We start from the raw sequence: 14,603 nt of genomic DNA, 5'->3' as shown, positions 1-14,603 counted from the left end.
TAGCAGTCACGCTGCTAAACTCCCTCCCACCTCCCTTCTCTGGCCGCTGTCATTGGCTCCCATAGGATTCTATGCAGCGGCCGACATATTTCGGGCACAAAGAAGTTCCAGGGCTATCTTTGCTGCCTGGCGCTATATTTGCCGGCCGGGCGCTTTTACACTGCTGAAATACATACATAGTATGTTAGACTGAATGAAGACAATGTCCATCTAGTTCAGCCTGTTTCAAACCCCCCTTGTTGGTCCAGAGAAAGGCAATCCCCCTCCCCCCCCCCAAAAAAAAACATTTGGAGGAAAAAATTCCTTCCTGACACCATAATGACAGCCAGAGTAATCACCATTCCGCTGGTCACCTAATGTCTATAATCTGTAATATCATAGCGTTTTAGAAATACATCTAGTCCCTCTTAAACTCCTCTATGGATTTTGCCATCACCACGTCCTCAGGCAGGGAGTTGCACAGTCTCACTGCTCTTACAGTAAAGAACCCCCTTCTGTGTTGGTGATGAAACCTGCTTTCCTCTAGAGATAGCGGATGCCCTCGTTACCATCGCAGTCCTGGGTATAAACAGATCATGGCAGAGATCCTTGTATCGTTCCCTCATGGATTTATACATAGTTATTTGGTCGCCCCTTAGCCGTCTTTTTGGAATACAATGAATCAGATGGTAGCCTATATCAGCCAACCATGAAAATGGCGGCCAATATACGCTCGTGTGAATAAGCCCTTAGGCTGCCTTCACACTGGCAAGAAAATTGTGCAAGATTTGTGCATCGCAAAATGCGCAAAAATATGAAATCCAATCTTTTGAATGGGTTCATTCACATTAGCGATGTTTTTCTGCGAGATCGCCGAAAGATAGGACTTCTGCGAGATCGCCCATTATTTTCAGTGGGGCCAATAGCCACAGCGCTGGCCCCATTGAAAGCTAAGGGAGAACTCAGCAATCCTCTGCCGCCGCTGTGACAGCCGCGGTGGGGATTCCCTGCATGCCTGCAGTGATGCGAGGCTGTTTTCACAGGCACAGGGCTTTCGCATGTTGGCAAGTGTGATATCACGCTCGCTAGTGTGATGGAGCCTTTAGTGTACCATTCAGATCTCCTAGAAAAAAAAAAAGAATACCAGGACCTAGTCTCACCTCATTCTCCCTGAAATAAGTAACATGCAGTGCGGCTTTGAATGCCGGGGGAGCCCAGGGTGGTTAACTTATGAGGTGCATGGCAGCCCGCTGGATTGAAACATGGTATCATTAAAGGGGTTGTCCCGCGCCGAAACGTTTTTTGTTTTTTTTCAATAGCCCCCCCGTTCGGCGCGAGACAAACCCGATGCAGGGGTTTAAAGAAAAAAACGGATAGTACTTACCCGAATCCCCGCGCTCCGGTGACTTCTTACTTACCTTGCGAAGATGGCCGCCGGGATCTTCACCCTCGGTGGACCGCAGGTCTTCTGTGCGGTCCATTGCCGATTCCAGCCTCCTGATTGGCTGGAATCGGCACACGTGATGGGGCGGAGCTACGAGGAGCGCTCTCCAGCACGAGCAGCCCCATTCAACACGGAGAAGACCGGACTGCGCAAGCGCGTCTAATCGGGCGATTAGACGCTGAAAATTAGACGGCACCATGGAGACGGGGACGCCAGCAACGGAACAGGTAAGTGTATAACTTCTGTATGGCTCATATTTAATGCACGATGTATATTACAAAGTGCATTAATATGGCCATACAGAAGTACTTAACCCCACTTGCTTTCGCGGGACAACCCCTTTAATAGCTTGCAAGCCTGCATAGTGCACTCTAGTACCACGTGCCCTGACGCCCTGTATATGTGCAAGAATAGTACTAAACAGCCCTCCCCCCAAATATAAGCAAGGTGTGTGAGTGGGTGTTCATCAGTACCTTCACCTGTTCGGTGGCTCCTCCATAAAGCAGTTTGGCTGCCTGCATGTTGAGGTATGTCCTGGTTTTACCTCTCCTCCATTAGTATATCAGTAAGTATATGGCCGCTTTCTGTGATATTTGTTTCCCTCCTAAAAAAGGAAGTTAAATAAGTCAGGCGTAAGTCTAAATACTCTGCTAATAACCTGACCATCTATACGTTAAATCTGTGGCTGATATTCACTGTTACGTCAGAGATAGGAGAATCCTCCTAGAAGGATAGTTAGTGGAACTATAGATGCTCGGGGCATTTATTGCCATCCTTAGATTTTTTTTCAGCTATAGATCTATTTATTATCAGTCTTCCCACATCATCGGAAAGGCCCGCTGCATACGGGCAGAAATTCTGCAGTGGGATTTCCCGTAGAATTTTTGCCCGTGCCCACCTGCATAGGATTGCATTGCAAGACACAATCCTATGCACACAGCCGCGACTTATCCGCGTGAAAACACACGCGGAAAACAAATTGCGGCATGTTCTATTTCTGTGTGGGTCTCGCAGAGGCCCACACAGAAATGTCAGTAAACCCCCACTGGCTCCGCTTTGCGCATGCGCCGGCTGGACAGCAGCCGGCACATCAGAGTTTCGGAGACGGTGGGAGCGGGTGAGCCGCAGGGCTGTGCAGGGGCACGGGTCTGCGTCCGCAGGCGGCCTTACTAGGATTTTATATCTGACCTAATGTGTAGATGGTCAAGTGATCAGAATCATCAAATTTAGCTCAAAATATTGAAAGAACGCAGTGCATTTTCATCCATCTAAAAGCCGGACAGTTAGGGCTTGTCGGGCGCTGTTCTGTTTCATCCAGAAACTGAACCATACAGCCACGGAGATTCCCCTATCCTGCTCCGCGAATGGATAAGAAAAGCGGAATTCCGAGCACAGATGTGAATCCTCTGTAAGTAATGTATGTACTCCACCAGCAGAATAGTGAGTGCGGCTCTGGAGTATAATACAGGATGTAACTCAGGACCAGTACAGGATAAGTAATGTATGTACACAGTGACTCCACCAGCAGAATAGTGAGTGCGGCTCTGAAGTATAATACAGAATGTAACTCAGGGTCAGTCCAGGATAAGTAATGTATGTACACAGTGACTCCAGCAGCAAAATAGTGAGTGCAGCTCTGGGGTATAATACAGGATGTAACTCAGGGTCAGTACAGGATAAGTAATGTATGCACACAGTGACTCCACCAGCAGAATAGTGAGTGCAGCTCTGAAGTATAATACAGGATAAGTTATATATAGACACAGTGGCTTCACCAGCAGAATAGTGAGTGCAGCTCTGGAATATAGTACTGGAGGGACGCTAGTTATAGAGATTCTCTCTATTTGTGAATATCACTCTTTATTGCCGTTGGGTTAAATTTTGCTACATCTATAATTTACTAACACTGATACATTATTGCAACAAGTCATGTTAACACAACAAAAAGCACTGGAAATTAATTAAAAAGGCAAGAAAAAGTCCAGTGCCAGTTTATTTATATGCGTTAAAGGGGTTTTCTAGGCAGCGCCAGCTGCCCATTCGAGGATAGACTGGCGTTGGAGTGGAAGCTGCTGCCCGGACCACGGTGGAGTGGCTGGCGCTGCAATTACAAGCGCAGCTCCTGTTTACTTCAATGAGAGCTGCGCCTACAATCATGAAAGCCCCTATAAGTGTCAAGTTTAAACTTTGTTCATCTGTGTGTGATCCTCTTAAAATTAATTTGGTGATATACTTTCTCTTCTTTTGTCGTTGTGTCCATGGACGGCCTATAGCGCAAATCAAAGAGATGAGGAAAAAAATGCACAAAGATACAACTCGCAGAAAATGAAGCCAGATCCAAGATCTATAGTGCACAGAAGGCTCAATCCCCATATACCCTGGTAGCATGCGGCCAGCCAATCTGCACGAGCCTTCCCTGCAGTATATAACTTGTATCTGGCTTCATTGTGTCATAGTGCAAATCACTGTGTAAAGTGGAAAGGCTTTCCCTATACGCCATAACAGTAACCCTGATAGCACCGGGGCCTGCGGGTCCAATCCACTATGTGGTTAAGGGGTGAGAGGATTTGACAGCCGCTCTGGGGATGGGGGTCTGAGTTGCTGAGTTTGCTTTTAGACTGTTTGCCTAAAAGGAAAGTTTCAGCCACTTTGTGTGGTTTGCTGGCAGCGTGACCCACCTTAACCCATTTTTGGCCAGAACTGAGCGGGATGCCCCCTCTTCTTCCCCTCCACTTGGCAAAGTGCTCCGTCTCTTGTGTGATGAGACGTTTCTTCCTCCCAAAATCTCCCTGTTATTTCGGGAGCTGCCAAACCAGTTCTGAGCTTGTGAGCAGAGACATGTCTGGAGGGACTGGGAGAAGAAGGGAGGGGGCTGGGGCATGTCAGCACAACACTAGGAGTCAGGTCTCCCTCCTCCCCCTGCGCTGTGTCCCCAGTGTACACACACTCCCAGACTCGCACTCTGTACACAGCAGCACCCAGGCCGGGCACACACAGGCCAAAGATGAGCGACAGGTGCTGAGGATGACCTAGCTGGGGGGGACGCAGGAGATGCTGGGGGGGGACACCGCAAATCACCGAAAACTCAGCCTGAGATTGTGCAGCAGCTCTGCAGCAAGGATGAAAGAAAAGGGGTCAACCACATAAGCATCTGGGGGAGGGAAAAAGACAAAGGGGATGTGAGAGGGACTTACATGGAGAGCGAGATACTGGGAAGCACCTGTTGGAAAGGAAAAGCCAAAAGAAGGGACACCCCAGGCAAGTGAGGCCTGATCAGGCGGGGGCTTGGTGCCATAGACCCTGGGATGGTGGCCCCCTGCAGCCCCTCTGCCATGAAGACCCAGAGCCCACGAGCAGATGGAGCCGGTGAAGGACTCGCACAATGAGGTACTGTGTCCTGTGTGTATCTGCTAGAACATTAGTCGGGCCCCATCAATGATACTTTTGTTGTGTGCAGGGCCCCGCCGCAGTCCAGTGGATTCCCACACTCACCCCCACCCTCCACTTGTTGATCCGAAAAACTTTCAGCCAGTTAGAAAGGCCCGGCCTGGAGTTTACAAGTTCTGTTTGGAGCCCGAGGCAGATGGAGGGGGGCACTTATGGTTGGAGTAATTGTAGGGGGGCAATGAAATGATGGGGGTGGGGGGTCCATTACTTTTGTTTGCTTGTAAGGAGAAGTGAAAGCGTTGCCTGACAGACTTGTCACTGTTATTCCCTGTTAATCCTTTTGTTCCCCGCTGCTGCTTGGACAATGAATAGGAGGCTCGCTGCTCGCGTTACAGGGAGCGAAACTCGGCAGAAGTGATACATACTGACAACGTGCAGAGGGGCGTCCTGCGCTGCGGCTATATGGGATGTTACTGCGGTCAGATCTAGGGAACGACTGCTGGATACAATGTATATAACATAATATATACAGTGTAGGGTCTAACAGCAGTAGACTGTTTGATAAGGAGCAAGTGATAGAATATTAGGGGCCACCATCCAGTCTTCTGTAAATAGAGCTTTATTATTGCATGATTTTGAGTTCTAATAGATTTTGGGGGTCATTCACTACTACTGGTATTTTATATGCTAGTCTGAAAGTCCAAAGTGCCCTGAACTGAAGTACACCAAATTTATTAAGCAATGCATGGGTACTTGTGGGCTATTGGTCACCACTTTTTAAAATTTCACAAATGTTTCACAGATGTATAAAAAAAACCCCACTATTTATTTCTTAAAGTCTTTTTATTTCTCCAAAACATAAATATTTATAATATTATTCAGGTGGAATAGCCTGCAAGATGGCATGAAATGGTCTATATCAAAGAAGTGCTGACAGATAACCCACAAGTACCCATGCCTGTCTGGCCAGTCTGTGAAATCTATTCAGCTTCAGGTGTAAATCCTAGTAAATGTGTGGGAGATCAGGCCCCTCCTTTTCATAAGCCCCACCCACTTTTAGAAAAGAGACAAGTGGGGCACACAAAGGCCAAAAAGTCATACATTTTTTTGCGAAAATTACATTGCAACTTTTTTAAGCCTTGAAAATGGTGAAAGTCTATACATAAATGCCGCCTGTTCTGTTTACATTTCTCCATATTTCTTTTCCATCAAGACTTCCGCTTAGGGCTCATGTCCACGACCGTGTATCACACGTGCATTCCACGGACACGTGATACATGGTGAATGGAGTCAATGAAAGTCAATAGACTTTCATTGATCTATGCACGTGTGTGTGTGTGGACACTGCGTATCGATACGCATTAAAATAGATCGCAGCATGCTCTCTTTCTCTGTGTACCCTGCATCGTGAGACCTATATATTGGTATAGGCTGTATATGTCCATACGCAATACATTGCATACTGGCAGCATTTTCTTGTGCAAATGTAAAAGAACCCATTCAAAAAAATGTGTTTCAAATTTACGTGAGAATTAAAAAAAAAAAGTCACACTGCGCATGCACAAAGCACGCTCAGTCATAAGGTAACTCACTGTGGGAAGACCCGCAGCGTTTAACAAATACGCCCGTGACCTGAGCCCTTACTGTTGAGGCTCCTTCACACTGGCATGGGCGAAAAATAGATTGTGTTTCATGGCCCAATATCGCCCTCACAATCCATGTGAAGCCCCTGGATGTGAGGCATTTCCACGTGGAAATAGTCTCGCATCAATGCAGGGCTGAAGGATTTCCCCACTGCGTCTGTCGCAGCCGCAACGGAGGATTGCAGAGTTCTCCCATTGCTTTCAATAAGGGCTGCCTTCATTCTTTTCAATTGGTTTTCTTAGACGAGCGTTTAAATGCGTCGTTTTCTAATGCTGACATTTTCGAACGCTGTCTGCTCTATTTTAGTATGTTTCAGCAGGTTTTTTTAACGCACCTCATCACCCATTGTAATGATGGGGTGCGTTAAACGCTGTTGAACGCGTTTATAAACACCACCTGTGTGAGAGCCGCCTTAACTTTTTGGATTGCTGTCTTGACTGTAATGTTTGATTGCATGTTAGAAATATAACTAACAAAGCCCAAGCAAGTCCAGGTGTTTGATGTGGTTTAACTCGAGCACACCTGGTGCAACTAATGAAACCCTTGATTAGTTGCATCAGCTGTGCTTGAGATCTCACCTGACTCGGGGTGAATCATCCTGAGACTGCAGTAGTCAGTAAGGGTGTGTTCACACGGGCGTGAAAAACACCCAAAAGCTAGCTGCACGAAAAAAATCACAGCCAGCGCTGCAGAAAATAGTCTAAATGGACGATTTTCTGCATTGCTAGTAGTGAGTGTCTGGGCTGTTCACACGTCTAGCACTGACCAAAAAAATGCACTGATGGAGAGAGAGATGAAGGGAGTCCCTGGGGGAACCAACTTGGTCTCTACGGCGGGGCTTCCCTTCATCTCTCTCTCCCTCTCTCCAGTGAAGGGAAGCCCCACTGTGGAGATGACTGGTTCCACCCAGGGCTTCCCTTCATCTCCGGGACTCCCATTATCATAGCACGAATGCTGGGGTTCCCCCTGCAAGGGAGATGGAGGGATTCCCCCGCAGCGCAGATGCCAGGGTTCCCCCCTGCAGGGGAGATGGAGGGATTCCCCCGCAGCGCAGATGCCAGGGTTCCCCCCCTGCAGGGGAGATGGAGGGATTCCCCCGCAGCGCGGATGCCAGGGTTCCCCCCCCCTTGCAGGGGAGATGGAGGGATTCCCCCGCAGCGCGGATGCCAGGGTTCCCCCCCCCCCTGCAGGGGAGATGGAGGGATTCCCCCGCAGCGCGGATGCCAGGGTCCCCCCCCCCCCCTGCAGGGGAGATGGAGGGATTCCCCCGCAGCGTGGATGCCAGGGTTCCCCCCCCTCTGCAGGGGAGATGGAGGGATTCCCCCGCAGCGTGGATGCCAGGGTTCCCCCCCCTCTGCAGGGGAGATGGAGGGATTCCCCCGCAGCGTGGATGCCAGGGTTCCCCCCCCTCTGCAGGGGAGATGGAGGGATTCCCCCGCAGCGCGGATGCCAGTTTCCCCCCCCCCCCCCTGCAGGGGAGATGGAGGGATTCCCCCGCAGCGCGGATGCCAGGGTTCCCCCCCTGCAGGGGAGATGGAGGGATTCCCCCGCAGCGCGGATGCCAGGGTTCCCCCCCTGCAGGGGAGATGGAGGGATTCCCCCACAGCGCGGATGCCAGGGTTCCCCCCCTGCAGGGGAGATGGAGGGATTCCCCCACAGCGCCGATGCCAGGGTTCCCCCCCCCTGCAGGGGAGATGGAGGGATTCCCCCGCAGCGCGGATGCCAGGGTTCCCCCCCCTGCAGGGGAGATGGAGGGATTTCCCTTAATCTCCCCTGCAGGGGAACCCCGGCATGCGTGCTGCTGGGGAATCCCTTAATCTACCTTTGCTGGCTGCCTTGCATAGTCTCCAATAGGGGGCTTATGCACTTTACGCACCAAAGATAGGTCAAAAGCTATATTTTCGTGCAGCAGGGAATTTCAGTTGCTGATGTCCTATCTTGTTAAGTGCACTTTTTTTTTTTTCGCAGCTACAATTCCTTCATCTGAACATAAGTTAGCTGCGCAAATTCCCCTGTGTGAATGAGCCCTAAAAGTGGCATTTTTTTGTATGTCAAAAACGTCTAGCATCACTTCAGGGAAGTAGCAATCCTTTTTCTGGCCCCATTCTGCGGGAATGCCCAAAGATAGGAATGCTGTGATCATGTATATGACCCTATTCAAAAAAACGCACAAATCTCAGGCACTTTTCTCGGCCGTGTGAAGGCGCCCTTAGGCCTCTCTCACACAGGCGTTATCTACAGCGTAGAATGTTGTACTAAGCCTCCATTCATTTCAGTTGGTTTCTCAGACATGCCTTTTAGCACAGCGTTTGTAACGTGCGCTAAAATTAACGTTGTATGTTCTATTTTCGGTCATTGCAGCAGTTTTGATGCCCTGCATCTCCCATTTATGTAAATGGGGTCCGTTAGAAACGTTGCTTACTCTGCCACCTGGTAATGCCATCCTCTTGCTTTTGGTACTGCACAAAACAAGCTGTAAAACGCAGTTTTTTTTGTAAACACCTGTGTGAGAGTGGCCTTGTGCTACATTCACATGGGCGAGCGCTATGCGATATCTTTCAAGGTCCCATTGAAAACAATGGGCGAGACAATGCTACAAGGAAAAAGTTGCTTGAGTGAATGAATCCATTCAAAAGAATGGATTTCCTATTCTAACGAGTTTTATGTACATCGCATCACACAAAACCCATGCGAGAATATAATTTATGTGAATATGCCCTTGGAATGCTTTCACATAGGCATAGAATACGGAATAATTCTGCTGACAAACTGCCCGCAACATCATTGGGAATGATCGGGCGACACAATCATAAGTGTGAACACAGCCTTAAAAGGGTATTCCCATCTCAGCATGTTATCCCCTATCTATTGGGTCGGCTACCTGTGTCTTCCGCCCTCTTGCCGTTCTGGGCAGACGCAGACTTCGCTCTGCTCCTCTTGTATGAATGGACTCTTAGCCCAGCTGCAGGGTAAATGGCTATTGCACTCACATTTAGCTGAGCTGGGGACCTTCCCTCTGTGCCTGAGTTTTGGTGAGAGTTTGTCTCTGTCATCCAGGATAGCTCTCCTGTCTCTGACTTGATTATCTGCTCTTTATCCTGTACTCTTGTCTGTATATGTTTGTTCACTGGCTTCCTCACTTTGCACAAGATCCTGCTATAGGTTGGCCTATTTCACGGTGCCTTGCACCGATGTTTCTGGCTCACGTGGGTCAGCTGCCAATCACATCGGGATTACTCCTAAGGTAGCGGCCTGCTCGGTGCCCCCCTGTGAAGGCCCCCTGTACAGGGGTTAAAGGGTGAATACTGGGGACCCGTCAGGATAGCGCCCTCAGGATTAGCTCAAAGTCAAACCGGTTGGTTGGCACAGTGGGTCTACACTCGCTGGTCGTAACACTATCCACTGGAACAGTGTCACACATATGGATGTAAATTCCTTTGGAGCTGCTTGTTGCATGACAGATTACTACAGTCAGCCTCTCCCCTGACTGAAGTGGCTGACAGGGAACAGATTGTATTCAATGATCCTACATCTATATTTCACAAATGAGGCTTAGAAAGTCTAACAAGGCAGCAGGGCTAGGAAATTGTTTAAAAAAACTCATTACACCAAAGACTGGCATCATAAGATTGGCACTCTTCACAAACAAGAAGCATAATCATAGAATCGCAGTGTTGGAAGGGACCCACAGGGTCATCGGGTCCAAGCCCCCGCTCAATGTGAGCTTCCCAATGACATTACACCAAATTATAAAAAATATCCTTGACCTGACTAGGAGTTAAGGTGTGATCCACGGCAGCCAATCAGACTTCAATTCTCATTTCCCCTTAGTGGGCAACAGAACTGAAAGCAAGAATGTGATTGGTTGCTTTGCGCAGCACCTGTAGGCTGGGTTCACAAAGGGCGGATTTGCTGCGGTTTTTCCATTGCGGTTATGCCGTAGAAGAACTGCTTCTGCGGCAAAACTGCTTCAAAGGTTAATTTTGGCTTGCGGATTTTTCCGCAGCGCTTTTTTACTTTTTGCGAGTATTTTGGTGCAGATTTTGCTGCGTCCATAGAGGTCTATGGACAAAAAAGCGCTGCGGAAAAGACAGAAGAATGGACAAGCTGCTTCTTTCAGTTGCATTTCCGCACTGTGGCTGTGCGGAAAAAATCCATCATGTGAGAACAGCTTTTTTCCAAAACTCATTTGTGCTGCATTGCACTGCAGTACTGGTTTTGCCGCAGTGCGGATATGCAACGGCAAACCGCGGCAAAACCGCAGCAAATCGCACTGTGTGAACCTAGTCGTATTATTTTAGGATTATTCTCTCTCACGGGCTCCAGTGTTGCCTGAGGACATGTGTCCAGTGAGTGACAGAATGTAATCCGTGCCTGATTGGTTGTGAGGTCTAATTGTCTAATCCATCCAGTCTATTGTTCGTTCGGATATATACAGCGATCAGCCGTAACCTAAAAACACTAATGGGTAAAGTGAATAGCACTGAACATTTGGTAACAATGGTGCCAGTCGGGGGGCATATATTTTGTGGTGTATATATAATGGGGTGTATTATGCAGCAAGGGACCAGTCAGTTCTTGAAGTTGACATTGGAAGCAGGAAAATTAGAGAAGTATAAGCGCCCATTCTCACTGGCATATTTATTTATTTTTTGTCCATATTCAGTCAGTATTCTGTGAGACTGAATCAGTTCAAGACTTTATCTTCCTCGGATCGAAAATCAGCTGCAATAGAGAATCAGGTCCCGAAATAAAATGCAGAATCACACTAAGTCGCAGCACGATGTTAAGTATGGATAAGACATGGAAAAACAAAGACATGAGAATTGTGATGAAATGCTGGATAGACAAAGCAATGGTCTTACAGTTGTGAAAGTTAGGCTCTGAAGAAAACCGACTGGAGGATGATTGATGCCTTGGAACGTTGGTGCTGGAGGAAATTCCCATGAATTTCTTGGACCGCCAAGAACATGATAAAAACAGCCCTAGACCGCATCAAACCAAAGATTTCATTGGAGGGAAAAATTATGAAACAGACTTTCATACGTTGGCCACATAATGTGAGCTGATGATTATCCGTGCAGTCGCATCCGACCTTCGGTCACTCTATGGATCAATGTTCTCCACGCGTTTCTATCTTTCACCGCTTCTTCCGATTGACATGTTGGTGGCCCTGATTGTATCTCGCCATCTTGTTCTTTGTCCTGATCTTCTCTTCCTACTGACCTTGCCAAGCATCAGTTCTGTTTCCAGAGAGTTCGCGCACATCACGTGGCCAAAAAAAGAGAGTGGCTGTTGGGTGATTTTGCCCTCTAGTGATATTCTCGGTTTGGCGCGATCTAACACTGCCTTGTTCATTGTCATGGCGGTCCGAGGTATCCGCAGCATTCTCCTCCAGCACCAGAATTAAAATGCATCGATTTTCCTTCTGTCTGGTTTTCTGAGCATCCAACTTTCGCAGCCGTACGTCGTTATGGGAAAGACGATTGTGTTGACCAGTCTGGTTTTTGTTGCGATGCTAATATCCTTGCTTTTCCAGATCTTTTCCATTCCTTACATTGCAATCCTACCAAGTGTAATCTGTCTCTTGATCTGAGGTCCAGATTGCCCATGGTAATTGATTTTTGGATCCAAGGAAGATGAAATTTTGGACTGACCGAGCTAATTCACTAGAAACATTGAATGCTTGGAGTGAGTGAGCGGCAAAAGAAGACCCGGCCGCCAAAGTATGTGCTGGATTGATACTATCAAAGCCGACACCAACATGCAAATGATGGAACTGAAAGAAGTCGTAAAAAACGGAACCGCGTGGGGACGGCCCATACAGTGTCCGAGAGTCGGCCCCGACTAAACGGATAGATATTTACGGACTGAAAATGGACCCATTAAATTAAACTGGTGTATTCAGATGTGTTTTTTCTATGCTCAAAAAAGAAAATCGCAGCATGTCCTATTTTGGTCTTTATCATGGACCAAAGTTGCCCATAAAAGTCTATGGAAGTGGGGAAAAAAGCTGTGAAAATGGATGTTACATGTGTATTCATTGTGTGTTTTTTTTTTTTTTTTTTTTTTTTTTTTACTCATGTTGCCAGGAAACAGTGGAAAAAGTAACATCTATTGGGTCGTCTTGCGCGTTTTTTTTTTTTTGTTTTAAATGCGTGCGTGAAAACTGCAGTAATTATGGATACAACACAGACCTAAAAAGACACACATACGCATCAAAATTGCACATGCGTATCAAATTGTATATGCCTGTGTGAATGAAGCCAAATTTTGATGTGTAGAGGCCGGTTTGGTGGGGTGTTCCCAGTATGTAGTGGTCAGTAACTACCAAACGTGTTCCAAGGAAGAACTGACAACAGGATGATGGGCACCCAAAGCTAATTATATATGTGCAGGGCGAAGGCCGCCCATCGGTCCGATCCCAAAGAAGAGCGACGATAGTGCAAACAGCTGGAATAGTTCCTGCTGGTGATGATAGAAAGGTGTCAGCCATGGAATCTTACGCTTTATTAAAACCTTACCAAACTCTTATAAATACCCGACACAGACCCCAATATTGGATAAAGAAGGCCGCGGTGTTTATTAACCTGTTTTACAGACCCAAGTTTATTAACCAATCAATAACCATAACAGTTCATGTGAACTCTGTCTTACAGACACGAGCTTACCACCACCAAACTCTCCCCAAGTTTACCTGCCCACCCGCCTAATGCGGGCGACCATCCCCCATTAACTACACCGCGACAAACCTAAGGGAGGGAGGGCGGGATGCTGCTTCCCTTCTAGATGATGATGGCCCACATCTCTGCACCTCCATATCTCACTGCTGCTCCTCTCAGCTTGTTCCTCTGGACCAATCACCAGCCACTGTCAGGCCACATGATTCTGCCTGACAACCACAGGCATTTTCCCGCCATTTTTCTTCAGCCAATCAGCTGCTGCTGCCAACCAGTCCATCACTGGGCAGAACTCACTCTCTGCCATCTCATCGTACCCAGTAATGACCTTTGTAACATATCATGGTTAACCAGAAAACCTCCTCCATAGAGAAGAGAGGACACCAGAATGGGAAGAAGACAAGTTGGCAGGGGCAGTGTGAGGGGCAATGTTCTGCTGGGTACTCTATCAACAGCATAAGGACAAAGCGATTGAGCTGATGAATTGTCCTCCAAGATTGCCAGATCTCAATGTGGGCTGGAATGGCCCAATCACAGCTTACAGGACTTAAAGGATCTGCTGCTGACGTCTTGGTGCCAAGTATCACAGGACCCTTGGGGTCTTGAGAAGCCCATGCCTCGGCGGGTCAGACCTGCTCTGGTGGCGGGCTGATGGGGTTTGGAGTAATTCACGTGATTTAGGAGTCACTTCTAGAATTCTGCATCCTACTAGGAAATAATTTGGCACCAACACCTGGAAACTCTTCAGCTCCAAAACCTACAGGAAAGGCTGCGGAAGGGGGAACGTGCGGTAATATGGATGAGTAATGAGGGTTACCACATGGAAGCGAGACATCGGAAATGTACCCCGACGTGACTCATGGCCCTCGGCGCTGGAAATAGTGTGATGTGCAGCTCGCTGGGGATTCTTCTGTACAACTAATCTCCTGGGCTGATGTATCTGCGGCCAGCTTCACAAGCAGCAGCGTATTTATGTGCGCCTCAGCTCTGCGTTTTTGCGGAATGCACAATGTGTTTTTGCATGCGCATCGGCGTATTTTACTGTACTTTTGTACCCCAACAAGGCATGTTCATTTTGCGCACTGTAAACAAACACTAATTAAAATTGCTAATAAGGTTCAAATGTGTTCTTTTACTAGCAAGAAAACGTCGCAAAAACGCTTGTGTGAAAAAGGCCTAAAACTCCCACACTGTGGCGGCCGCGCTACCGGGTGGCATTTGAGATGCAGCCTAAGGCCACTTTCACACTGCCGAGAAAACTGTGCTAGATTTGCGCGTTGCGAGACGAATATGAACCCCATTCTTTTCAATGGCGTCATATACATGAGCTATTTGTTTTTTTTCCCCGCGCATCGCAGCACGTCCTATCTTTGGGCGTTATTTTTTGCTCATTATTTTCAAAGGAGCCAGAAAACGCATCACACGGCGCGAAGAACAATGGGAAACACTTGCCGATCCTCCGGCGCAGC

General features: G+C 47.9%; 1 protein-coding gene across 1 annotated transcript in view; it reads left to right on the top strand.

The window, feature by feature from the left end:
* The first annotated feature begins 4,364 nt into the window (after positions 1–4,364).
* The window catches only part of LOC136631864 (rho guanine nucleotide exchange factor 19-like), a 50,447-nt gene continuing 40,208 nt past the window's right edge, over positions 4,365–14,603 (top strand). The window contains exon 1 of the mRNA XM_066606321.1: positions 4,365–4,810. Within this exon, the coding sequence (XP_066462418.1) occupies positions 4,806–4,810 (5 nt within the window). The 5' untranslated portion in view covers positions 4,365–4,805. The remainder of the gene's footprint in view (positions 4,811–14,603) is intronic.

Source organism: Eleutherodactylus coqui, chromosome 6 (genome assembly GCF_035609145.1).
Source record: "Eleutherodactylus coqui strain aEleCoq1 chromosome 6, aEleCoq1.hap1, whole genome shotgun sequence".
NCBI classification, from domain to species: domain Eukaryota; kingdom Metazoa; phylum Chordata; class Amphibia; order Anura; family Eleutherodactylidae; genus Eleutherodactylus; species Eleutherodactylus coqui.
Note: the sequence above shows the minus strand (reverse complement) of the source record. Positions and strands in the feature narration are given on the sequence as shown.